Source organism: Borostomias antarcticus (assembly GCF_949987555.1).
Source record: "Borostomias antarcticus genome assembly, chromosome: 12".
NCBI classification, from domain to species: domain Eukaryota; kingdom Metazoa; phylum Chordata; class Actinopteri; order Stomiiformes; family Stomiidae; genus Borostomias; species Borostomias antarcticus.
The window spans coordinates 6,130,974-6,158,866 of record NC_140245.1 but is presented as its reverse complement, the minus strand read 5'-3'; the positions used below and the strand labels follow the sequence as shown (position 1 = coordinate 6,158,866).

The window sequence follows — 27,893 nt, the reverse complement described above, 5'->3', positions numbered from 1 at the left end:
AGAATTGAAGAATTTAATCCAAATATCATTTGAAACAAGCATGACTGTGCCCCTTTAAATCCAGAATCATGTGAATGCAGAGTTGAATTGAAAAATCCAAAAAGCTTTATTTTGCCACCTTATAGGCTACATTCTCTACCTCTTGTAATAAAATAACTTTCATTATTTTCAAAAATGTTGACACTACATCATACAAATACAAAAAGTAAAAAAAGATGTCCAGTCCATGTCCAGTGATATGACTTGGTTTTGGCAAATACAAAATAATATTACTTTTAACAGACAGATTCACAATGTACCTTCTACTGCTCTATCATAAAAATAAGCATTTTTTATAATCAAATTGTTCCAGTGAAATGTCAAAGACTCAAATACAATAAAAATAAAATGCAAACATACACACACATTTGGGCAAACATGGGTAGCTGCCACTTGATATGTGGCCTGCTACCTACCTAGTCTTAAAATCATAAAATGATAAAGATCCTTATCCCTTTGCCAACATTGGATATTATTCATGCATTTTGTTAATTGACTTGTAACATATTCTTGATTTGCTTGGAGGTAGTATCATCATTCAGATGTTTTGTTGTGTACCTGTTTGTAGATAAAAAATAATTGTAAAATACTGTCCCATCTCTGATACAACCCTTAATCCACATTTTTTAAAGGATTAAGAAACCATAAGAAACTCTTTATGAGACATTCTTATATACATTATTGCATATGTACCTATATATTGTAAATATTGTCCTATTGTATTCTGTTGTACATTGCTTGCCTTATTTGAAGTATGTGAATCCTATAAAATATTAGTTTCATATAACATAACACGTTCCAATACAAGCAAGTACTGTACAGTATCAAGGGCCAAGGGGTTGTGATTCTCTCCAAAGCATGATTTTAAAATACTGATTGGTATGGCTGAACTGTTAAGTCTTTAAAGTTCTAGTTTGTTTAAATAGAGCATTGAAACAACAAACAATAACTAAGTCAGAAACTTAGACAATAAATCCACCAGTTTGCCGTTGCCAGGTTCCCATGGTCTTACCTGAGAGCGTTTAGCAGGCCCTCCACACTGGTGGGAGGCTGATCCTTCAGGACTTTGATGCATCCTTTCATCTATGTCAAAGATTAAGAATAATTAGACATTATTATAATCATACATTGCAGGTACACTGTATGTTTCTATCCTAAACAGATTATAACAAATGGATTTGTGATACTAGGTTACACTCCCCAAAATGAGCATTGAAGAGTCATACAGTACATACTGTATAATGCACTTGTCCAGGTTTTTGCTATACTAAACTGTAGTTTTCCTTTATGAAGAGATTATGAAGGCTTTGTGAACCTTGTCTTTCCCTTGAAGACCCAGACCACCAGGGTTTTCAGGGTTATGCAATCTTTAAAGAGTATTCAGGACAGTGCCTTTAAGCCTGATATAAGTGTTATGATCAGCCCTTGTAATGGACATGGTTATTAAGGCTTCTATGTACAGGTATCAGATATAAGATCGTATATGATATGGTTTTATACGTACATCTATTTTGGAGGACCTAGTGAAGGCTCCTGCAGGGTGGACATAGTCGTACAGGATGATCACTCCCACCATCACACGCAAACAGAAGGACACCGTGTCCTCGCTGGCGAAGCGGCTACGGTACTCCCTGTTGAGCCACAGTACACGCACGTGTCACAAACTCTTCATTAACAAACGGAAGAAAACAGGAAAACATTCATTCATACTATCAGCTAGGGGCGCAATGATTCTGAATTGAAGCAGAAAAAAATAATAACGAGTTTGCAAAAGGCAAACTGCCATCTAGCGGTAGGAAATTGATTATTGCCTCTTTAATTGATTACCGCTAAACTTATTAAATAAAGGCTATTTATTGAAAATCGTGTTTTCCTTTACCCTACCCCCATCCACCTAACAAGCATATTGAAAATACTCTGAAATCAATAGTCGATAGTCAGGCTCATGGATTTGGAAAATTGCTAGACTCCTACTATCAGATATACTGTAGTAACACAGCAAAACATTTCCAAAGGCTATCATAAAATTGAATGTAACCAACTCACGGTGTCTCCAACATGACTTTACACACACTGGCCATTGTACTCAAGCAGTCTGTTGTGTTCTCAATGGGTAAATCTGGGTTCTGAAAAACAAAAACAGAATTAACACAGTGTAGTCATTATACTGTAACGCCTTCATAGGCTTGTCAGGACTGTTAAAACTAAATCTACTTATTCAGTAGCATTGTCTCAACAGTTCTAAGTATTATTACAAGATACTTTCTTTTCCAATCATCATCACCACTCAAATCCACTTTGTGGTTCTCAAGATTCCTCGATGTTGCAGTTAGCAATGCTAGTGGAAGTTAATGGGACCACTAACATTCTCTCTAGTGAAAACATCTATGATAGCTAAAACAGTTCCATGCTTACATCTGAGACAAACTTTGTTGTGGCATCGCTTAGCGTTTTCAGCATGGGCGTGGCATTGGCGTAGAACAGGGACATCCTATTGGCCAGTTCGTTATTGACCTCGTTCTGCTCTTCTGTCTGAAAGCAAAATGATTTTCATTAATAAAACGACTGTAGAAATGGTGCTCAGAGAGCACAGACCTCCACCCATGAATGCATTCCGGGGCTCTGTGCGCGCGAGCAGGACATGTTTGGTATTTCTGCATTTGTTAAGTCAAGAGCTTTTTGGGGGGGACTCATGCCCATCCTGGAGGGTGGCATGTGTTGTGTTGTGTTGCCCTGTTGTGTCATGCTGTGGGAGTGTTTAGCCTGGTTCCGCACTCCTATTGGATGTCGTTCCTGCACCACAGATGGTCTTCCCCCAGACAAGGGCTTGTCATGCTACACTGAGCTGCATTGGACGGTCACAGTCGACCGATCAATCCCTGAAGGGGGGTCTTGGAAACCAGGCAAGTTATGTGCCATTTTAATCACCTCCACACCTAATGTTTGGCTCTGTCCTAGGCCTAGTCTTGTTATTTGTCTAGTGGGTTTTAAGTACAGCAGTTGGAGGGCGGGACCAATAAGGTTCAATATATTTAGAGACTAGCTGTAATCAGTAGGATTAATAGAATAGAGTTGGCCAGTTAAACAGGCAACAGTTCTTCCATGTCCGAAGATAAGCCGTCTTATGACTTGCCCTTAAAATAAACTAAGCAACTTATTTTCTATAAAGTCGTTGCTGTGTGTTCAGTCCTCATTGTGACAGTACCTGGCCTACCCCACGAACAAATGGAAAGGTTTATTACAGTACTTTTGGCATTAGGACCCGAGGCTACTCCACTAACTTTGCCCATTAAAAAATGGGTTCATTTAAATGTAAATGGCGATAGCCTTCTCCCAAATGTACTAAAAAAACAGCATTTGTCTATGCAAACTCATTAAATTAAGTGGGAGCAATTCTAAAACCTTAATGGGATAGGATGTACAAGCTGTGGTGCAATTCTGCAATGCCTCAAACATGGAGTTATATGAAGACTTTGGTGCAATGAGGCAGGGGAGCTCAAGTAATTATTCCCCAGCTGTGAGGACTCCTATTTGGGGGACGCGAGGTCAACGAGCCCCGTCTCCTGCTTGTCCACAGGGGCTCCCACTACATCAATGGAGAGTGGTGCTGCTTTTTGTCATAATACTCTCTTCTCACCGCACCGTGTAGAGTACCATGTGGGTTAAGAGAGAGTACCGCACAGTATTATGCACGACTGAATGCGGTACAGTACTGTGTCGATACAGTAGGTTCACACTCTGTATACTGCTATATACGGGTCGTAGGAAAAAAGTATGCATGTTGTACTATGTATACTTATTCAGATGTGACCTAAAATACTGTACATGTGCAGAGCGATAGTCTGTATAGTATGAAAGTGGTAAGACGAAGCTCCATGAGGAACTAGAGACAGGGAGAGGGATGAGATGATAACATGATGAGTTGAAACTTTAAGAACGGGTGTGAAGATGAAAGGCTAAAGCGTGATGGAGGGAGCCAGAAGAAGAGGAGAGGAAAAGAAAAGTGGAATCTGCTTGGTCAAGGATTTTAGCCCTAGCTGCCACCTAATGATCCTGGCCATTAGAGAACAGAACGAATCTCATTAGCTACAAACACCCAAGGCAGACATGCTAGCACCACCACTTATGATATGCAACACTGCATTCCTATAATGAGTTAAAGGGGTAGTGTGGTATTTTGGACATTTAGCCCTATTTGTGGTCTGTCTACCATGAACCTGAAACAGAGAGACCATAATTTCACTGATCGTTCCAGTATTGAGCTAACTGCAGTTTTTATGCAGGCTCTCACTGGGTTACAATGGAAGTCAATGGGGCATCCGTAAATGTGTTGGAAAAACTATGATGAATGTGCTTTTCTGAGACGGGAAGCACAGGGTGTAATCTGACCAGACTCAGTATGCTTTCCTATGAAATGTATCGCAATCCAAATATTTTTAGGTGTTTGGCATGACTTGCACATAGTCCTCCATGGGAGCAGTTAAAACAAGCGCCAGGGGATCGCTTATGTCCAAGCCATTCCAAACATTCGGATTGTGATAAACACTGTCCTGTGTCTCATCCCTGCACCCTCTCGAATGTGTCCCAATGTGTCTCCATGTCATGAGCCACGACCGAAAGCAAATTCGTAGTATGTCGAAAAAACGCATGGAAATAAAGCAAATTCTGATTGTGATGTATGGTCATCAGCCCAAAGCCAGGCTGGACCTGGCCTGGTTTTATCATCTCAACTCACGGCAACATTGTTCATACGCATGCGGCTCAGCGTCCTCCTGTAGTAGCTAAAGTCGTTCTGGATGGCAGGGTTGGTCATCTGTCATGGAGAGAACACACACACACACACAGCGTCACAACTGGAGACAAGTGCACATGAGCCTCACGCAAGCTTGGTGGGAACCCGTCTACCAGCACGGGCGTGAGAGGCGAGGTGTGAAGGAGGGAGAGATGCATGTTGGAGGAGCATGAGTTCGGGGAAGGAAGCGCGTCAATCGGGGGGGTTGGGTTGGGGTGCGGCAGCTTTGCGTTGCAAGGTATCCTGGGACACATCTGCCATCTCCAACCCCGCCGATTGGCACGCTTCCTTCCCCGAACGATATCTTTGCAACTCAAACATTAGATGAATAATGAGGCAGTCTTACCCTCCAGGAGAAACCCCCCATCCCTTTGATATGACCCCACCCTCCCCCGTACCGCCAATCCCCCCGATGTGAACCTATGTACATAGAGTCTATACTGTATGAAGGCTATGCCTCAATGGACTAGCTTTCACTTTTAACTTACTCACAGTCTATCTATTTTGTAGTTGTATGTCTAGATCTTGTTCTTTTTCCTCCTCTGCTGCTCTCCCTCTTGGCTCACCCTCTCCAATGATAAGTTCTTACTCCCTCACTTCTGTGCTCTTCAAAGGTTCTCTGTTTTTTTTTTGTGTCTAGAACGGCATCACTCTACCACACTGCGTTTCCAAATACGTATCATTTCTCCATTCATTTTAAAATTCAATGATACATTTTGCCATAAAAGACCACTAATAATAAATCTAATATTATTATTATTGTTATTATTATTATACTAATAATAATAATAATAATAATAATAATGATTATTATTATTGTTGTTGTTGTTGTTATTGTTGTATACATAAAATATACATAGAACTTAGAAACCTTTTTTTTTTAAATTCACAGGACTTTGCTGTGTCTTTTGTTCTCTAACTTTTATTTTCATTTTCCTCATTGTCTCTGGGCGTAGTGAACATTTTGGTACACTGACAACCCTGCATCATTAAGAAGGGTGTTACCGTTTTAATTCCATAAAATTGAGAAAAGTACAAGCTCTGCATGTAACACATTCATAAAGACTCGTTCTGTCCTGTCTTGCATTTACTAAATTAGAATCTCAATTCATGTTCAAAATTCAAATGGCTCTGCCCCAACCCTACCTTGGGGTGACTCAACCCCAAACAGTGCAAATAACTTTGAGTTTGAAGCGTTGCTGACACAAATAACAGGGTTGAGAACCGGACTGTCAACAGCATGGCACGAACACAAATGTGGCGGCGGCGCGGACAGCACCGCACCTTGAGTTCGTCGAAGCGCAGGGTGAAGTGGAGGATCTCTGCGAACTGCCGGGCGAGCGCCTGCTCCTGCTCCAGGTGCTGCGTGGGGCCGCAGTGGGCGCTGGTCAGGGCCTTCAGCAGGCCGTGCAAAGACCCTTCTGTTGGGAGGAAGCGAGAGAGGAGAGAGAACAGGTGGAGAGAAGGAGGGAGAAGGAAGGAGACCCAGGGGAGGTGAAGAGAGAGAGAGAGAGAGAGAGAGAGAGAGAGAGAGGATGGAGAGGCCAGAGAAAGAATCCCGGTAGGAGGGAAGAAGGAGACAGAAAAAAAAAGAAGAAGAAGAGGACAGAAAGGGACAGGGATAGGACAGTGAGGGACGGAGAGAGAGAGTAGGGAGGGAGGGAGAGAAAGGGGAGAGTGGAAAGAGAGAGGGAGACATGGTGGGGAAGATGGGAGGATTAGAATGAGCATATGTGGGTCAGATGGAGTGCAGATGGGAGGAATTCAAGGCGTACGGATGGATGAACGTATGGAGGAGTCCCTGGAGATAAATGGATTGATGGATAAGGTGAGGGTAGAAAATAGGTTCAAGATGATGGATGACCGTACTGTACAGAATGAGGATATGGAGAGGTAAATAATTATGTTCAGTAGAACATGAAGTTAGAAGTATGAGGGGAGTGAGGGGAGCTGATGAAGGAGCACTGTAAATACAGTACTAAGTATATGTGGGGGGTGTTTAACTTAACATCCCCCACATTATTGAGAGGGTACGCATTTGTTCTACAATAGCATCAACACACTATCTACCAATTAACTACATGTAGCCATGTCGTTAGATCTGGGTCACAGTTAACTGAACACAGTGCACTTGTGTAAGACTTGCTTCTGGTATTGTATTGTTCATGCAGTAGCTTCGTTGGGATTGAAATGGAAATGTTTTAATTATTGGGAGATGGACATGAAGAGAGAGAGGGATGAGAATAAAGATGAAAGAAGGTCTCAGACAGAGGGGACGAGGAGAGAGGACAGGAGAACACTGTGGGTGAGACGCTAACGTGTTTAAACACACATTAGCCCAGGGTTTTAGTTTAAGCACTTCAGTCTACAGTCACTGCAACACAATTGATTAAATGAATCAAAAACCACGTTGATTAAGCTAAACTGTTCAGGTCTGATAATACTGGCACAACAACCTGCACTGTAGATCTCTAAGTAGTGGCATCTGTAAAATTCCCGGAGTGGGATGGGATAGCAATCTGAACTGTCAGTCATTCTAATATGGCCCAATGAAAATCCAAGCACTCAGTGTAAATCGTCTTATTGGATTAGTGTGATTATCTTGCATAATAATTGGCTGGGTAAGGTAAACCCACTGTTTCAAAGACCTTGTTTTCAATGAGTAGCTTTCAATCAATGGCTTTTGGAAATCTTCACACAGCTTGATCGCTAATACAAATCTTCAACATACAGCACAGGTCCCTTAGAGCTTATGTTTTAAATCTGCAATACCCCAGTGATGTGGACTGGTGGGCCTTTACCTGACACCAGGGAGCCTGTGTTTGCATTGAATTGCTGGAATTACTAAATCTAGTGGACCTCAGATCTTTCAAAGGGAAGAAAGTAGGACTACTTCGACCCAGATGGGATGGGTACACACACACGGCACAGAAACACACTTCAGGGCCTGAACATCATTCATTCTTAATGCTCCAGACTAGACTAAGCTCTCCCTTGTTGACCAACACAGTCACTGAACTCTGATGGGAGTCCAGGACCAAGATGAGGCGTGCTGCAGATTCATCTCCTGAGAGTCGCGCCATGGACGTTTTTTAGACAAGATCCGAGTGTGTCACGGTTAATTAGCTCATGATCTATTTTGTTCCATGGTGGCCTAATCCCCATTTTCCACTTATATCAGTTAGCGAACAGCAAATGCTTCTTTCAAGGACAATGCGGCCTCTCAATTACTAAGTAGAGAGTGTCTGACAGACAAACTATACATGTTCTATTTTTTTTTTTTCTAATTTGTATTCCACTATATTTTGCTGTACATTTCTGCATTTCCATTTGTTTTATTGTTTATTTAACCACTTTAACTGTCTGCGGTGGTCCTTCTCTGCAGACATCTGACAGTGAATAAACTGATACATACCTAGGCTGTATCAATATCCACACTATAGGTGAATTCAAATGCTGATCAAAGCAAGTGCACATGTAATACAAAAAGAAAAACTGTTTAAACCTACAATATGTATGATTTCAAATATTTCCATATTGTTATGATAGAGTACGAGAGGGATCAGCCAATGAGGACCTCTGTGAAAGCTGTGTCTTTGTAGACCTGGGTTTGGCTCTCCTACAGCATTTTCGAAATTTTATAACCCTATGTTATCAAAGGAATTTACTCAGAGTGATGACATTTGGAGTAAAATTAAGCAATAGCAAAAAGTGATTTTATAACAGCTAGGGGGCGTTGTTAGGCACGACGCGAAGCGGAGTGCCTAAAACCCCCCTAGCTGTTATAAAATCACTATAACACACGGCCTCGAGTAGTTTATTGCTTTTATACAACGGTTACTACAGCTATTAGTGTAAAATTAACACACAGCAATATCAAATATGAACATTTATTCCGTTGTATAATAGTGGCTTAGAAGCATTACTGTACATCCGCAAGAAATGTCCTGGCAGGCCTACCTGATGAATTCCATTTGTCTGGAGTGGTGAGGTGGGAGGTGGGAGAGACAGAGGACGATGTCACCCATGAGGTAACCACATTACAGTAGATACCAACAACAGCTCGAAACAAAGATGGACGATAGCTAGCTTTGTTTGCCAAAGTAGATAACAACACATTATGCGGTATTTTGTGCATACAAAAGAGGAAGCATACATGTCCTCAGATAACAGTTGGGGAATACTGTGTGTACGACTGATTTAATGAGACACAATTAAGACAGAAATGATAAGAAAGTACTGTATTACTAAAGTTCCACTTAGTTACACAGGGAGCTACCATCTTGTTCAGGACTTCCAGTGCAAACTGGGGGTAGGGTGGACTGGTAGTTCACAAGTGGAGAAAACAAGTCGAGAGGGGCATTCCAGTTAAAACTAGTATCTCGTATGTAAATCATGACTTCAAGGGCCAAATGGAATGCAGCAATAGTCATCCTTGATTGGAAGGTATAAGTAGATGAGGATGATACTGATAGACTGCTAGACGATGGATAGCATAGTAAATTGCCAATTTGGGAACCTTTAAATGTCTAGCTGAGTACCTAGGACTAGAATGAGAAACTAATTAGTTTTCGATGACGTGTGTTGGTTCATGGTTGGTTGGTTGGTTGGTTTGTTCCTTAGCAGCATTACACAATAACTGCTGTACCAGACAAATGTTCATGACACTTGGTGGTGGGGTGTAGCATAGGCCACGTTAGAACCCATATAACCCAATACATTTTGGAGCAGATCCAAATCACGGGGCGGCTCCACTAGCCACCCAAACACGGCCGGCCATTCACCTCCATTCATTTTTTTGGACAGGAGGAGCGAAAAAGTCCCCCCATTCATTGTCAATGGGGGGAATTGAAACGGACATATCTCGACATGGGAAGGTTACAGAGACACAGGGTTCAGACTGCCATAAAGCTCTCGACCTAATATATGCCGCAATAACAAACATGTCATGCTCACGCGCACGCACAGAGCCACAAAATGCATTCACGGGCGGAGGTCTGTGCTCTACGAGCACCATTTCTATGTTAAGTGTTAATGTAGTGCAGTTACAGTAATTGCCAATTGTGAAGGAAACTTTTGAAAAAGAAACATCTTCATTTTGAATTAAAGTACATTTGGGAAAATTAGATAACTGAGGAGTGATATTATGTATCTACAGAACTTTGTTCCTTTTGTGGATGTTTGCGTGTAATCTTATCTTTAATATACAGTAGGGGGAGTGTTATTCAGTAATGTACAATGTGGTTCTCTCACATAATGCCACCAGGTCCCAACATTATCCTTAAGATCATCTGTCATTGGTCCACATATGCTTTCCTCACATTCCTTCACACACACATCACATATTTGTAAGAGTTTACTGCAATATTGTTTGTGTAGCTTGACATTGTTATATCGTCAACGCTAGCAGCTATCCCAGTGTAAATAGAATGCGATCATGGGAGAGCTGTTGTACTGGGTGAGGTAACAGAGGCTTGTCTCGCCCGGGAGATGCGGTAATAGGATTACAACGCTCCGCAGCGCCAGACAAGATGAGAAGATTTCGCATCACGTGACCGCCGACCGTATCCAATTTCAGAGAAAGAGACAATGATAACTATAACTATAATTCAAACTGAGCTTTGAGTGGACTGAAGGTCCACATCCAAGGCATTCTTTTAGTTGGTTATTGAGATAAAAGCCTTTTTAGTGAAGATACATGGGGTTTTGACAATTTCCCTTTGTGCAATGCTACACTGCTCTCAAACACCGTCTTCCTCACGCTCTACATAAACAAAACACATCTTATGACCAGTCACTGATTGCGCACACATCCAAGCAGATGACTGACATATAGTACCTTGGTTGATGTGGCACCAGAACAAACCAACAATCAAAACAAACCAACAATCAGAAAATGGGATACAAGACATGAATATACTGTACATGTGTGATGATGGACTGAGTTTGGCGTTACAATATGAGGACTGTGTGTGGTCCTCTATAGACTATTCGACAATTTCCCATAACTCAGATCAGACCGCCTCCCACCAGTCAGTGTGCATCCTTCAGCAGAGCGAGCAGCAGCTCCCAAACCTCTGAGGCTGCCAGCAGCTGCTCATAATAATACATCTAAACATCTCACTGCCAGCCAGGACTGTTCATCCACTACCAGTGGTGTCCATAACCCTAGTAGGTGGACTGTTTAGTCAGGGGTATTACTTGTTCTCAATATTGTAGTTATATATTTAGTGTATAATATATGTGTCAAATATCCTAGATGTGTATCTTATGTTCCCTGCACTGCTATCCTGTGTGTACAGTATGCTTAGTTGTTTTGTCTCGTTGAATGGCTAGGTGGTTTTATTGGACTTGCCAGGGTGATTGTGGGCGGTGCTCTTGTCTTTAACTCCATTAGGGAGTTACTGGTTGTTGTGGCGTACCTACCTAACCTCAGAGAGAACTCGTAGAACTTCTTTAGTTTTCCCACCAGCGGCATCACAGCAGCCCAGGCCCTCTCCTGGACCTGGTCCTCACTGGGGTTCTGTATGGCCTGGGGAGAGGGAGGGAGGGATGGAGATGGAGAGGAGGAAGAGAGAGAGAAAAAAAAAAGAGAGATGGAGAGAGAAAGAGGAGAGAGACGGAGGAATAGAGGGAGAGGAGAGAGTAAAGTGAAGAAGGGAAGGAAGATATGGAAAGAGGCAGAGTAAGACATGGTGTGAGAAAGAGAGATGGAGTGATGAAGAGGTGTAAAGAGAGAAGAGAATGAGAAAGGGAGATGTGAGAAGAGGGAGAGAGAGAAGGGGGTGTTATTTTCCAAAGAGAACAGAGAAGCAGGTGAAGGAGAAGCAGGAGAAGAATGTGCACAAAAAATAGTCCACTCCATATCGTTCCAATTATTCATTGTTATCGTTTCATTAGTTATTTTATTTAGGCTACTCTTTCTTTGTTTTGTTGTTTATGTCTTTAATTAATTATTGTGTGTATTCATTTGTGTGTCTCTTGTGTCACAACTGGCTCTATTAACTTAAAATATTAAGTTATTAGATTACAATAACAGTAATAGTTGCCTGAACTAATGTCCCACTCATTAGTTGATAGCATTATCCCAATTTAGTCCAACCTCAAGCCAAATTGATCATTCATGCACAGCACCAAAAAAGAAACACATTGACACCTTGGTACATGCAGCCCTTGGTTCCCCTGTTACCGTAGCAACCGTGAACAGTATCGAGCTGAACTTGAGCTTACTGTATCTAAAAAATGAAAAACCAGAGATAATGTACATACAGTAGCTGTAATGCACTGTATGAATTTGTCAAAGTGGCTACTGTAGGTACATTGTCAAACTCAGTATACTACTGTTTTTAATAGTTTTATAGTGTTGTTTTATTTTATTGTTTATTTTACTGTCTGTGTGAGGGGAAGCTCTCAAGCAAGCATTCATTGTACAGTGTACCCAGACCCTGTACACAAATAAACTGATTTAAACTTATAATAATTTAGAAGCGTTTTAGAACCAACTTCACATGATCTTCCATGTTGGACCATATCACACCGGTTCTCAAATCACTACACTGGCTTCCTGTGAGACAAAGGATAGATTTAAAAATCTTATTGCTGGTCTACAAAGCACTAAATTGTTTTGGACCAAAATACTTGCATGATTTATTGGTTCCCTATGAAGCATCCAGACCCCTCAGATCATCTGGGACAGGGTTACTGTGTGTTCCCAGAATTAGAACCAAGCAAAGTGAAGCAGTGTTCAGTTATTATGCTCCTCAACTCTGGAACAAACTTCCTGAACACCTGAGGTCTGCTCAAACTGTCAGCTCATTAAAATCAGGGCTGAAAACATTATTGTTTACTACAGTGTTTAATTCTTAATTTTCATTATCCTGTTTTAATTGTCCTTTGTTTTTTAAATGTGTTTTTATTGTCTTGTTTTATTCTTGTGATTTTAATGTAATACTTAATTGACTGAATGTATTTTTTTTTATAATTTTGCCTCTGTAAAGCACTTGCCTTGATGCTTAATCACATCCAGTGTATAACTGGGTAACCAGCAGATTAGCAGCCTAACACAGATGTTTCTCCCACCTGTCGAATCTCTTCTCCGGCTCCATGGTAGGACTGTAGGTCATCCAGTATGGCCATGGCCTCCATCAGCACCTTGTTCACCTGCTCCCACAGCGCCCTCTCTGCCTCTGTGGGCTGAGCATCTGGAGGAGAACAGAGCGGCAGTGAACGGACGCCTGTGGAGCGATGTTATCATTACACTGCATAAATGTCATAGAGCGTTCTGAAATCAGTTAATTTATGAACGGTCGGTTGGCTCAGACAAACCGTCTTTTCAGTCAGAAGGCCCAGTGTGCGCTGTGAGTCCTCCCAGAGTGCAGTGCTCTGAATTTTCGCATGGAGATGCTCGGAGCGCTCTGAATTTACGACTAGAGAGCTCTCCAATTACGCTCCGAGCGCATTTATGAACGCGCCCACTGTTGGGAGTACAGTATGTACCTTGAATGTGATAGTGCTGAGTATTCAGCATTGCTAGAAGAGAGTGACTGCATTTATCAAGAGCATCATTGAGAGCAAGATGGTAGTGTTGGTAGAATGCATCCTTTTTGGAATTTGGAGAAAATAATATCAACCATTGGTAAAGGAACAAGCCCAAAGAAGACACACGCACACACACACACACACATATTCTCTCTCTCTATCTCACACACACACACACACACACACACACACATACACGTTATACATCAAAACTACACTTCATATATATATATATATATATATATATATATATATATAAAAAAATAGCTCCAGTCAGCTTGCTAGCCATCGAGGTTGCATTACTCTCTGATGAACAATCAGGAATCTACAGCCATTCACACAGTCACCATTACAGCACATAGACTATGCTACTCAACAAGACCCAGATTATTATTAAAACATTATACTCACTCTAACATTATACAGTTACTATATTAACTAGTAGCCTGCATTTAATTCAACTAAATACAAGGCTAAATAGCCTAATCCTAATCTACATTTTTGTTGAGAATGATGCCTATGCTCAGAGGTTTGTGAGTGTTGTAAGCAGTCTGTAGACTGTCAGACCGGCGGTTGAGAAGAAGTGCACAATTTGCTTCTCGTCCAAACTGTCAGCCTCCAGAATTGGGCGCTGCTGCAACTCTCCACCATTCAGGGGTTGTGTATTGCGCCATCATGTGTTCAACTCAAATGAAATATTTTCTCAAAGCATGGATAATAATACCCTGTCAATTCAAATCTCCAGAGTTGTTCATTCAAAATCATTGGTCATTTTTTTACATCATCAATTAGCCATAAGCGGGTAGACTGTTATCCCTATTCTTTCTATGTGACCGACCATGACCTGTCCATCAACATTGACGATGCCGTGGTGACGCCAGCTCGGACCGCGAGGAATCTAGGTGTGACCCTGGACGACCAACTGTCATTCTCGGCAAACATTGCATCGGTTACACGCTCCTGCAGATTCCTGCTCTACAACATCTGTGAACGACGAAACGCAGAAGGTGCTCATCCAGGCTCTTGTCATCCCCTGCCTGGATGACTGCAACTCCCTCCCTGCTGGAGCCCCGGCACCGGCCATCACACCTCTGGAGCTTGTCCAGAAAGCTGGTGTTCAACCACCCCAAGTAGGGATGTTAACAATTAATCGATAAGCGATTCATGGTCGTTAAAGATTTGCTCAAACACGTGAAATATACTCAATCTACTATCAAACAACGTGGTCTACTATCAAACAATGTGTTTGATAGTCAGGTAAAGTTCCCGTGCTCGAGCAAATCCTTAATGACCATGAATCGCTTATCGATTAACTGTAAGTATCCCTAACCCCAAGTTCTCACACAAAACTTCCCTTCTCCGTTCTATACAGTAGCAGAGTGCATTCAGTTTAAGACTCTGGTACTAGCCTGTAGGGCAATGAAAGGAACAGCTCCTTCCTACCTCCAGACCAGGGTCAAGCCCTACACCATTTTCTAAAAACACAAATTGTTAACAACTCCCTCGATAGGGAACTCTGGTTTAGTGATACAAAGATTGGATCGTCAGCCACAACATTTAACCTAGGTTTAGCAGAAACCTGGAGAAAGGCCAACAGTTGTTATCTTAAAGGTACTAAAAATCACTGTATGAATTATAATTCATAATCTGATCATAATATTTTTCTTCATAACAGGTTGGTTTCTGTGGTATAGTGGCGTCTTCCTCTCTAAATCCACCTTGTGGGCCCCTAAACCACGGTTTAGCCATTCCACAATGGCTTCTGAACCCCACTCCCTCTCTCCCTTCTTGCCAACTCCTATAAGCACTACCCTCCAGCTAATCACACATTCTGACCAAAGCAGCAAAACCTACACAAGAGAGAGAAAAACAGAGAGATGGATGTGGGCTGATAGAAAGGGAGACAGAGATGAAGGAGATGGGAGAACGGAGAGACCGAGGTGGAGAGGAGAGAGGGGAGAGGAGAGAGCGGAGAGGAGAGAGCGGAGAGAGGGGAGAGAGAAATCAGGAGTAGGAGGAGGTTTTTCTGCGGCAACAATCTTCCAATCAGATTCCCTAGTAGGCAGAGCTCCACCAGATCTCGCTGTGCCTCCACCTAAAAATACCTGACCTAGAATTCCTCGAATTCCACATTTGGTACAGTAGGAGGGTCCAGTATCCTGAACAGATTCACAGGATGCTCCCTGGGGTTTATTTTCCCTCTGTGTCTGCTACCTCCTGACTGTACAGATCCAATTTTCTAACCCTGCTTTCAACTTTGCCTGAAGTGAACTAAACCTATATTTACTTAGTTCATTACATATCATAGTATGTATGCTATATATGGCATACATACTGTATATATATATATAAATATATATACATGATGTTCCCTACAGCTGTTCTACATTGTAAACATAAATACTGTAGATCTTAGAGAATGGAAGTGTGTGTGTCTGTGTGTGTGCGTGCGTGCGCGTGTGTGTGTGTGTGTGCATCCGCACATCACTTACTCTCAAAGTCCAGGAAGAAGTTCCCAGCATTGTTATCTAAGTCCCTTGTCAACACCTTGATCAGGTTCCCCATGCCGGCCAATTAACCACCTGCAAATAGAAGGATGGGATTGGTCAGATCACACGTAGACGACTGCTTCTCTTATTTCTCCCTCCCCCTATTCCTGTGGGCATTACCGAGTATGTGTTACTCTTATTGTGCCCCAGTTCAAGGCTACTGTAAGCCCACTGTATCTGTACATTCATAATAATGACAACAATAATAATACATATGATTTATAAAGGACGTTTCAATAAACATTGTTTACAGGGTTACACACCAGGCTATCTGCCTCTAATTATATGTGCTCTAATTGTACGGTATTTATGTTTATGCGTGTGAGTGTGTTGGTGTGCATGCTTGTCTGGTTATGCATGTCTGAGTGTGTGTGTGTGTGTGTGTGTGTGCGTGTGTGTGTGTGTGTGTGCGTGTGCGTATGCGTGTGTGTGTTTGAGTGCGTGCGTGCATGTGTGCATAATGCGTGTGTAGGTGTATGTATGTGTGCATGTGTGTGTGTGCATGTGTGTGTGTGTATGTGTGTGCATGTGTGTGTGTGCATGTGCATGTGTGTGTGCGTGTGTGTGTGTGCATGTGTGTGTGTGTGCCTGACCCTCTCTCTGTGCCACCTGCACTCTCAGTGCTGTCACATCTGGTCAGTACCAGCAGCCTGACACCACCCAGCTGGCACTGAAGGGCTGAGGGGAACAGAGGACACAGGGAGGAGGAAGAGAGGGGTGGAGGGGCGAGACTAGAGAAGACTAGAGGGGGAGAGACTAGAGGAGACTAGAGGGGGAGATACTAGAGGAGACTAGAGGGGGAGAGACTAGAGGAGACTAGAGGGGGAGAGACTAGAGGAGACTAGAGGGGGAGAGACTAGAGGAGACTAGAGGGGGAGATACTAGAGGGGTGGAGACTAGAGGGGGAGAGACTAGAGGAGACTAGAGGGGTGGAGACTAGAGGAGTAGAGACTAGAGGAGACTAGAGGGGGAGAGACTAGAGGAAACTAGAGGAGTAGAGACTAGAGGAGACTAGAGAGGGAGAGACTAGAGGAGACTAGAGGGGTAGAGACTAGAGGAGACTAGAGGGGGAGAGACTAGAGGGGTGGAGACTAGAGGGGGAGAGACTAGAGGAGACTAGAGGAGTAGAGACTAGAGGAAACTAGAGGGGGAGAGACTAGAGGAGACTAGAGGGGGAGAGACTAGAGGAGACTAGAGGGTAGAGACAGATAATGAGAGGGAGTGATGGTGAGACAGAGATAGAGAGGGATAGTGAGGGAAAAGAGAGAGAGATGGAAATATCAAATAAGGGGGGTAGAATGGGAGATAGAGATAGACAGGGTTCTCAAAACAACCCCCCCCTGATACTGGCACCTCCTCCACCCAGCCCCTCTATGATGCTTCCTTTCCACTGCCACTCTTGACAGTCCACTGACTATCGCTGTTGGTAAAATGCGGCTGAACCAATTACGAGATGATCGTTCTATCCCAGCCCCTCTGGGCTGCAGCGCGACCGCATGAACATGGATGACCTCACAGCGTGACCTCACAGTGTGACCTCACAGCGTGACTGTGCTGTGAGCTGTCCTGAGACTGGTGCAGAGCCAAACCCATTTCCTTCTCCCTCATCCCCGAAGTATACTTCCGGAGCGTGACCGGAGCGTATCTGTTAACCTTACTGCGCGCGCACACACACACACACACACACACACACACACACACACACACACACACACACACACACACACACACACACACACACACAGAAACATTCTCTCATTCTCACACTCACATACACAGGCACTGTTTCCCAAGCCACACTCATGAGTTGGCAGGGAAAGGGTAAGTTGAAGTATGCTATTATATCATGACTATATTTTTCCCGATTTCCGATGACTTCCCACTCCCTAACCCCCTGGGAATACCGGGCTAGGGCCAAGCTGAATGTGACCAGGCAATGATGAGTAGCACAGCTATCCACTCCTGTCTGTAGGACTAATGAGTGTCCCTGGCTATAGGGGGTGGTTGCTCACTCACTGCAGGGCTTCTACCGCTGTCCTCTACTGCCCCCTAGCTGCCAGTCTGACACTGAGAAAGCTTAGAGGAGCAGTCACCTTGATGCTGAGCTACAAGGTGTGCAGATGCCTGTAGAGGTCAAAGACTGGTTTGTCCCGAAACTAAAATGTGATCAAGATCAACTTATGGTCAAGAGCCTCGTCCACTTCTTCAATATGTATGGAGATAATGTCCTACTTAACCGTGAGAACATCCACCTCCTCCTGAGCTACAAATGGATCATTCCTTCAGTTCAGAAACAGATTTGTAGTCTCTAATGTTACAGTAAGGACAATGCTTGAGGAATAATATAATAAAAAATAAACTTACCCAAAGTAGCATTACAGTAAACCAGTTCCATCTAAATCTTAATTGTAAACCAATTGAACAAAACAAAAAAACTACTATTTTTGTTTTTTAAGTCGACCGAAGCAGTTTGGAGTGGGTGAGGTAATGTGTTTGGATAACTTAAACAACTGACTTTTCTCAAACTTAAGCCTGCTGGCCAGTGGACCTGCAGTTAGCCAGTTTAGCAATAAAGGGGAAAACATTGGATTAGGCTCATTAGCCGGCTACTAATTGGCTGCAGTGTAGCATCTAAGATAAACATTTTCAGGCCTACAATATGCCATTTAATTCATGGAGTTTGCCAGCGACACATGCCTCAGGGGGATAGATGCATGTTTGTTTTTGTTTTTTGTTGTTGTTGTTTTTTAGCTATGTACCGGCTTATTCTAACCCATTCATCCCATTAGCATGCTAATGACCAGCTTACAATTTCAGTGCAAAATATGTGGGATTTTCTCAGGGCTTCTAGATCAACCATGTTAATTCAGCAAGAGGGAGGCATTTAGTTATACCAACCAGACTTATTGAACTTGCTCTTCTGCCTCAATGATTCAAATCGCTATAGCCATACTGGAAATGATGAGCATGGTACAATATATTTATGAGATGTGGAGCGATACTTTCAGTAGGGGGCAGAAGGGTGTGTGTGTCTGTGTGTGTGTGTGTGTGTGTGTGTGTGTGTGTGTGTGTGTGTGTGTGCACGCGCACATGTGTTTGCATGTGGGGACACTGTTTATGACATGTTTATGACATACGTGAGAGTACAAGATGTACTGTACGTGACAGCTAAACCTCTTTCATACACACGGCTCTAAGCTCATTTAAAAGTACTGTTGTCAGGGATACATACAGCCGCCCACTGGGTCAATGACATCACTGTTGTTATTGTTTTGATCCCAGCATGCCCCACCCCTCAATGTCACCCCCACACCCTCTCACCCCTGTGAGTTGGCTGGCTGTTGATGGGGGGTTGGTCGCGAATGGTAGGAGGGGCCTACATATGATCTGAAACTCCCTCATTCGCCTACAGCTCCCCACCCTGTGCTATCATTGGCTGAGAGGGTTAACTCAGCATTCTGCTGTAACCATGGAGCCCAAAAAAAGCCATCTGCGCTGAAAACAGACAACTAGCCAATGAGAGAGGAGCTTTAGCAGGCTGAGAGGAGAGAGCTTCTTTACAGGATACAGCAATAAGACTTGAAAGGAGATACATGAATACATGCATGCAGATTGAAGTCTTTACTCGAATGCGGAACAGGATTGTATAATAACAATCAAGCAGTTGGTTCTGTAATAGCATCAAAAGCAAAACAAGCTTTGAAAAGATGGGGGGAGGGCTTTGAGGTTGTGAGAGGTTGTCTGAATGCTATTTTTAGAAACTCTTAGCTGCCAGGTGGTTTTAATGAGTGAAGATAAAGTGGTTTAAATATTGACAGTAAACAATGTTGATATGTCCCGCTGTAGTTGAAGAGAACAGAAGAGAGAGATGCTCTATCTTGTTGATCCAAACTTTGTGATGACCCACATTGCTATGTGTGAGTGTGGGTGTGCATGTACATAGGTGCTATTACTACTACTACAGTGTACTACTACTACTACTACTAGTACTACTACTACTACTATGAAAAAACACCCCCACCTCCCTCCCTGACTTTTACACACACACACACACACACACACACACACACACACACACACACACTACTACATCATCCTCAGCCAATGATACACCCCTTCCTCTCTCTTCTCCTCCTAACACACACACACACGCACACACGCACACACACAGGGGGAGGGGGTGGATGTGTCACGTGAGGTCAGGCAAAGCAGACGCCAAGACCAGAGAGAAGAGGAGGCAGTGGACTTGACCCAGATTCGCCAAGCGTCACGCCATGTCGTGTTAGTCTCCACGCCAGCGTGAGCTGCTGGCTCTGCAGGGGGGGAGTGGCGTGCTGCAGGGCAGTGGTGTGGAGACGGGGGGGGGCATCAACACGCACCAATAACACTGACACAGGGTACATTTCTGAGTCCTAGAAGCTTACCTTGACTTTGCACTACATGCTTATCTATGCTAGTGCAGGTGCATGTTATACATCTTCAAATATTTTGTATTGTGTCTAAATGTAAATAGATTATACTGTCACAAAATGTGTGTGTTTTAGTAGTCGGCACAACCCCCTAGAATTCAGATTAGGACGGTATCAGTGCTTCCAAAATATTCTTAGACACACTGGCACAAGGGCTCACTGACAAAGATGCATTTACATGCCACACTTGACACTGTATTCGATCTAACACTAACTCAAGCAACACAGCTAACATAACAGCTAACATAATACACAATGGGAACCCGGTTAGGGTTTAGGCACTCAGCTTGGTTTGGGTTAGTCGAATGAAAATCCTTAGTGAAACAAAACAGTTGCACATACATAGTAGCTGGCTTTGAACCTGGGACCCATCCATTACCAGCCTTCCTCACTGTTATATTATTACCCATAAGGCATCTCCTTACAAAATGCTTAGAAAAGCATTAACACACAACGTTTGTATTCGTAATGCATAATTCTCTTGCACAGGTGTTTTCGAGGTACGCATTAAAATGGAGAATGGACCGGCCCTTAACAGTCATCCTCTCTCTCCCTGTCAAGGGTTTTCTCCTTATTGTGTCCTCTTGTTCCTGATTGTGAGCTTGACAGATATAACACACACACACACACAGACAGACAAAATGCAGACACACGCATGTAGCAGGTAGATTGGCTTGATGTGATGCTGCATGCGATTTTAAAAACTCAAATATCGTCCCAGTTCTCAGAGACTTCCCAGGAAGTTCCACTTCGGTCTAGCGGTTTATGTCTGGGTTCCCATGGTGAGGGTTGGTGGTTCAATCCCCACCTGGACACACACACACACACACACACACATACAGATTATATCAAATGCAACGCAGACATGAATACTTTTATACTGGAGACATAAAATGCTCCAACAAAAACCAACATGTTGACAAGAACCCACACACCTGCCCTCCTCTACAGTCTCTCTCACAACCCCACACCACCAATGACTTTTCTGCCTCCTACTGTACCATCACTATTTTTGTCAGAATGGGGGTAAACCTCTATGAAAAGTAATATAATATCTTCCTCTAAGAAAAGTAATATCATATTTTCGACCGTCATTACATTCACAATTTAAAAATCAATGATTCTACATTCACATATTTGGAGAAACAAATGAACGTCATACAATGCTGAATTTTCTTTAAAATGTTTTCTCCATGAAAGCATATTTACTAGTTTGGTGTTTACACACTTAGATCCCATTTCATTAAACATGTGCAAGCTTTAATCCATCTCAGTAGACAGCTGTGCCTGTGCATAGTGGCATTCCAAAAATATCAACTGCATTTTGACACTTTTTTCTCTCTGTCTTTTTTGGGAGGAACTGCAACCAGGTCACCAAAACCAGGGCAGGTTTTTTGAAGAGCCACTCGGAGGGGGGGGGGGGGGGGGCTGAGGGGGGTACATCAGAGATTCAAGGATGTTTATTAATAATCTGGTGGCTGGTACTCTCAGGAGGCAGGCTGATTGAAAAGGCTGTGAGAAACTCATGTGTGTTCATTAGTGTTATGTCTCACTCTGGTGGACGGAACGGGAACTAGGGGGTAGAAATCACCGTTGTGATTAGGTGTGCAAGGCTCAAAGGGGCTAAAGCCTTATGTTGTTTCCTAAGTTTGAGAAACAAGCCCTAAGTTTTCATGTTTTTCCCAATTTCCTGTGAGATGCTTTGTCCTACAGGAGAGACGTGTTCCTTCGCATAAGTAGCAGCAGTAACGTTTTTATTACATATGGACATTTCAATCCAAAGACATGACAACTTTTGACAAAAACGCTGTGCTGCCTACACAATTGGCTTAGTTAGTGGGTTATTGGATAGTGCACATGGTGTACAGGTATAACTATTCTATAAACATCACTTATGTTATATTTTAGGTTTATATTTTATGCCACAGTATTTAGAGAAGTGAGCTGTTTTCAACACTGTTGAATATTTATATTTTTTACCATTTATTTTAATAATTTCAACACTTCATGGAGTTTTGATCTTGTGGTCTGTCTCTGGCGGTCTCAAGACCACATAAAGGACATCCTGTTTGACCATATGGTGCTGTTGTTTCAATGGAAAACCCAACTCAGCAAATGCATTGGCTCAGAGAAGCAGTTACTGTATGACCTGTCTTTATAATACAAAAGTTTATAAACATTCGATATTGGTATTGGGGTAAAATATGCAGGTGTTGACATTGCTCTACAAGTACAGTAGGCTGAGATGAGCACCCATGTAACTGGGACTCTGTAGCTGCAATGAATAAATCGGAATTACTTCACACAACTACTGTAACTTCAGTCTTGAAATTCTGTACATTTCAACATTTCTAGTATATGTATCTCTCATAAATGGATCTGGGTTTTGGGTGAGATCCATTTTTACAGGCTGCATTTGAAACATTATAATAACGTTATAACTTTGACAAGTTAGACATTACAAATGATTGTATTCGTATACTTGAAATGACTTGTGCATGCAAATACAGTAAGATAATTCTTAAACCTGTGTCCATACTATTATAATTTTTGAGTCAGTCAGTTCTGACACCAGTTATCAAGGAAACAGCGTTTGGATAAACACAAAAAGGAAATTCCTCATCTGTGTAGTTCTATGAAGCTTTAAATGAGGACCTGTATTATGTGGGATTCAGCACGCCTGTTACTGTGGATCACCATGTGTTTGAAAATGCTTACAATCAAACACTGCACAGGCATAGGATCAAAACACTAGGAGCCTGACGGACAGCGCCGAGGCTTCTGCTGTAACACGCTGTACTGAACGACACAACTGAACCCCTCCTGACTGGAAACACAGCGCGGTGAGGGAAGTGCTCTGCCTTCAACTGCAGAGCGCTGCAGAGGGTGGCGCTCACTGCCCAGTGCATTCTCTATATCCTTTTTTATATCCTTTTTTTCCTTCTTTTTTTTACCTCTCTACATTTCTTAGCGTGTGCACAATCTGAGCTAACTGAACAACATTTCACTGGTCTTTGTACATGTCACATGATGTAGTGGGACCAATAAACTTGACTTTGGCTTTGATCAGTGGAGGTGATCTTTCCTCCATCCAGAAGCTAGACAACAGGGAAGGCCAGTAAAGCCCGGAGGATCGTCACAGACCCCCGCCTACGGGGGGGAGGATCGTCACAGACCCCCGCCTACGGGGGGGAGGATCGTCACAGACCCCCGCCTACGTGGGGGAGGATCGTCACAGACCCCCGCCTACGGGGGGGAGGATCGTCACAGACCCCCGCCTACGGGGGGGAGGATCGTCACAGACCCCCGCCTACGGGGGGGAGGATCGTCACAGACCCCCGCCTACGGGGGGGAGGATCGTCACAGACCCCGGCCAACCCAATCACAACCTGGTTCACAGTCTCAAGTCCTGCACCTGTAGGCTCGGGGACAGCTTTTTCCACCAGGCAACCAACCAGGCTTTTGAACAATGGACACGGCCTATTGCCTGACACACACACACACACACATACACACACACACACACACACTCACAATCAGACTGTGCATACACAACACACACTAACATGCAAACAATGCACATTTGCACTTTTCACACACCATACACTTTAGGCACACCATACTTAGTGATAGTCTATTGTACTGTGTTGTGCTGTTTTTATTATTATCTTGTATTATTACTCTGTTGTTGCTGCAAGGTTGAGGAGCCAGAAGCCAGCCACTGTACATATTCTCTGCAAATAACCTCTGATGCTTCAAACGTTTAAGATTGTTCCACCATCTGTCAAGACTATCACACTGACAGGTGTGTATGAGGCTGAGCAGGGATGTGCAACCTACATCCCTATCTGTTCAGTTCAGAAAGAAACAACCTGCAGACATTTAATCTCTATTTGCATCAACATGGCTTTGATCAAGATAACATGAAAGCGAAGTAACTCTTTCAGAGACACATAATTGTGTCTTGTACAGACTAGACTGTTGTGATAAAGGTACAGCAGCTGGGTCACATATCATTTGCAAATACTGTCAATAGTATTTAAAAACTGAACAGAAATAAATCAAATGCACCTTATTCACAATTAATCAACAATGGGCCTGCAGTTAAGTACCATGAATTGCATGTACAGTACAAGGTACATTGTATTTTTTTAATCAACCGTCAAATAAAACTTCTACTACTACTACTACTTCTACTTGTACTACTACTACTTGGCCTACTAAGTATTTCACAGATAGCTCTGCATTTACAATATGTAGCATGTCTGTAAATGTAGGTCAGTTACTGTACTTTATGCAAAACCAACATTATACATTATACATATACATAAAATGTATGTTTGAGTGTGTGTGTGTGTGTGTGTGTGTGTGTGTGTGTGTGTGTGCACGCGTGTGTGTGCATGTGTGCGTGCGAGTGCATGCATGCATGTGGGTGTGTGTGTAACTACCTTTCCTGCCATTCAAAACTTCCCGCTCAAACTGAAAAATGTGTGGAAAATGTGTACACAGCAACACCTTACAACCCCCCCCCCCCCCCTCCTCACCACAGACACCCCCACCCCACCACACCGGCAACCCCTCACAACGCAACCCCAGTATCCACATACCCATGTCATGGACACGAGAAGACACAAAACAGCACAGGAAAAATGCTCAGAGCTGCAACATGAGAGGTGTGATGTCAACCTAAGGGGCCGAGGAGCCTGTGAGGACTTGCTGCCCGGTGGCGTGACCGTGCATGTATTCACTCTGACTGAGCCCAACCGCCGCGCGTCTCCCAATGAGCATGCAGAGCACGGTCTGCCACGCTCCGGGCCTTTATTCAGATCCTAACCACCAGCAAACGACAGATCACGGTTGACATTTTGCGCAGTAGTGTATAGGCTACTCTGCACACAGTGTATTTTTTATTTGACCCACACAATAATCAATTGTGACAGAGAGGGCTAAATTAGGTTACAAAGATGAATCGATTTGTGAGTCTGTAGCACAACTTCATAATGTTATTATAGCAAGCATTGTTGTAGTGCCTCCTCTACATGCACAAATAACCTCTAAAACAAAACAGTGGCTTCTGCTCTCACAAGCCCTTTTCAATGTTAAAGCAGATATCCCTTCATGCGTCTGTGTATGATAGGGTTCTCTCGGACGCAGGCGTACTTTATAAGTATTGCATTTTTACGTAAGTATTAAGTACTGTAAGTATACATTGTGTAATGTATACTCACTGGTACCATTGTGTTTATAGGCTAGGGTCAGTTTAAAGGTTATCTAATACAGTATAACAATGACTAATGTTACACTGTAATTACATCAGTGACTATAAAGTTGTTGAATACTCAGCTAAATAAGAGAATTTGACAAGCTGATCACTGGCCCATTTGCTCTTTAAACAGCTGTAGAGTTCATCTTTACTAACCATGAAATCAGCCATCCAATTCCTATATGTTTGCTGCTATTTTGAGGATGAAATGGACTGTGATGATTAATAAAGCCCACAATACTGGGCAATCTTACTGTTTGAGGGCTTTGGGTCTGAGTTCACCCAAGCTTTAAGCAGGGTTCTGCAGTTTGAGACGGATGTGTGGTTGTAGAGAATGCATAGACTTTTCAACCGTGAGCTCCAAGCTCAAAGAAGCCATCCAGGAAGTAGAGAAAAGCAAGAGGCTGGTATTTCCTGTGCATTTCTCTTTTTCTGTCTCTGTTCTGCCTCTGGCAGTATAGTTAATGATAAGTAAACAACATAATATATGAACAGGCGATTGGGCCGCTTATGATGATGGTAAAACACAAGAATACAGTCACCATCACTGTACTATACTCACTCTGCAAAATGCTAAATCTTAGTGTATATGTGAGTGTTTTAAAATAGGCTACTTTATGCCTAGATGCACAGATGCAACCACACTGTCACACACACAGTTTTGACTCTGACTCATGAGAAACACCCCCTGAGGCCTAGAAAAAGCATTATGCAAACACACTCACTAGTCCCACAAGCAGCACCACTACAGGGACACTGCAGCACCTCAGGAATGACACAGCCCTCACTGACCAGGCTGAGTCTCACTGACCAGGCTGAGTCTCACTGACCAGGTTGAGTCTCACTGACCAGGCTGAGTCTCACTGACCAGGCTGAGTCTCACTGACCAGGCTGAGTCTCACTGACCAGGCTGAGTCTCACTGACCAGGCTGAGTCTCACTGACCAGGCTGAGTCTCACTGACCAGGCTGAGTCTCACTGACCAAATGATGGTGACCTCATGGTGTCCAATGTGAATTGTGAAACAAAGGATAAGTTAAGTTTCTCAATCACATGCAGTTATTAGTAGGTTGAGTGTTAGTAGTATTAGGTTGAGTCAATCTACATAAACTAGTTGAATAGTTGGATAAAGTGTTTAGACCTGGGATGGATCAAATGCTGAAGCACATCACAGCCATGAAGGTACAGTGTGCTATTGTGTTACACCTGGTATTTAGGTTCACAGTACTGCAGATATAGATCTGATAGAAGTCTAATCCAACAGGTGGCCCTTACTTAAGTCACATTTTCACAATATGCATGTGGGAGGAGAGAAAACCTCGCTATTTCTCTGATTAATAGGCAGTATAGACTACAAAGTTACTGTCAATGATAATGGCTGCATTCCTATTTATAGTTTGATCATGTAGTACTTTTGATACTAATTAATTATGGTTAATTATTGTCAGCATCAAATTGCCAATTCAATAATTTCTCATTGTTTTGTATGCATTATTATTTTGCCATCCTCCTGTGACAAGCACAAGTGGGAGTGTAGCCTCTACTTTGGACTTCTGGTTTGAACTGATGTTTTACATTGGATTGTTTTACACTGTTTCAGTTGAAACCTAAAAACGCATACTACTGAAAGGCCTATAGTGTAATTGAATGTTTTTGAATTATTGTAGTGTTTTAGCCCTAGTTCAATAGTGTTGCAGATCTTCCTTTGCGTATGCTATTTAAAAATATATTTAATACAACTGAGGTTGGCCAGGTTTAACAAAATGAATGACGGAACTAAAGATTGCGTGTTTTGAATAAATAAAATGAGGAAGTGGAATTGCTATTTTGAAAGGAAGCATTGGTAGGCCTACGGAAAAGTATGCAATTTATTACTCATCAACAAGGCCACCTAGGATTAGTTGTACAGTGATCAAACAAGACAACACCTTGCGCGTCATAGCCCATTGGCGTATTATTTTATTATATTTTTTCTCAGTGGTGGAGACTGATGCGACGAAAGTCGCTTTTGTGGTAGCCTACTTCACATTCTGTAATATAAGAAGGCGGTCACATAATTTAGCCTTCACGCAGAAAACTGACTCGACAAAAACTTTGCAAAACAACCTGCATGCGCAAAATTAGTTAAACTAAACTCAGTTTGACTTACCTTCGAAAATGACTCAATATCCACCTGAAGTTGGTCGGTATGTGTAGTAAATCTTCAGATAGACACAGTCCCGTACGTCTCATTCAACATGACTG

General features: G+C 42.8%; 1 protein-coding gene across 1 annotated transcript; it reads right to left on the bottom strand.

Annotated features, from left to right (window-relative positions):
- Positions 1 to 223: 223 nt before the first annotated feature.
- fam49ba (family with sequence similarity 49 member Ba) lies at positions 224 to 27,893 on the bottom strand. The gene is made up of 11 exons (XM_084446988.1): positions 27,799 to 27,893; positions 15,862 to 15,951; positions 12,911 to 13,032; positions 11,258 to 11,363; positions 6,116 to 6,252; positions 4,775 to 4,852; positions 2,455 to 2,571; positions 2,086 to 2,165; positions 1,544 to 1,670; positions 1,052 to 1,122; positions 224 to 597 (listed from the first exon to the last, which is right to left on the bottom strand). The coding sequence occupies exons 2-11, from the start codon at positions 15,932 to 15,934 to the stop codon at positions 528 to 530; spliced, it is 981 nt and encodes a 326-aa protein (XP_084303114.1). The 5' UTR covers positions 15,935 to 15,951; positions 27,799 to 27,893; the 3' UTR covers positions 224 to 527.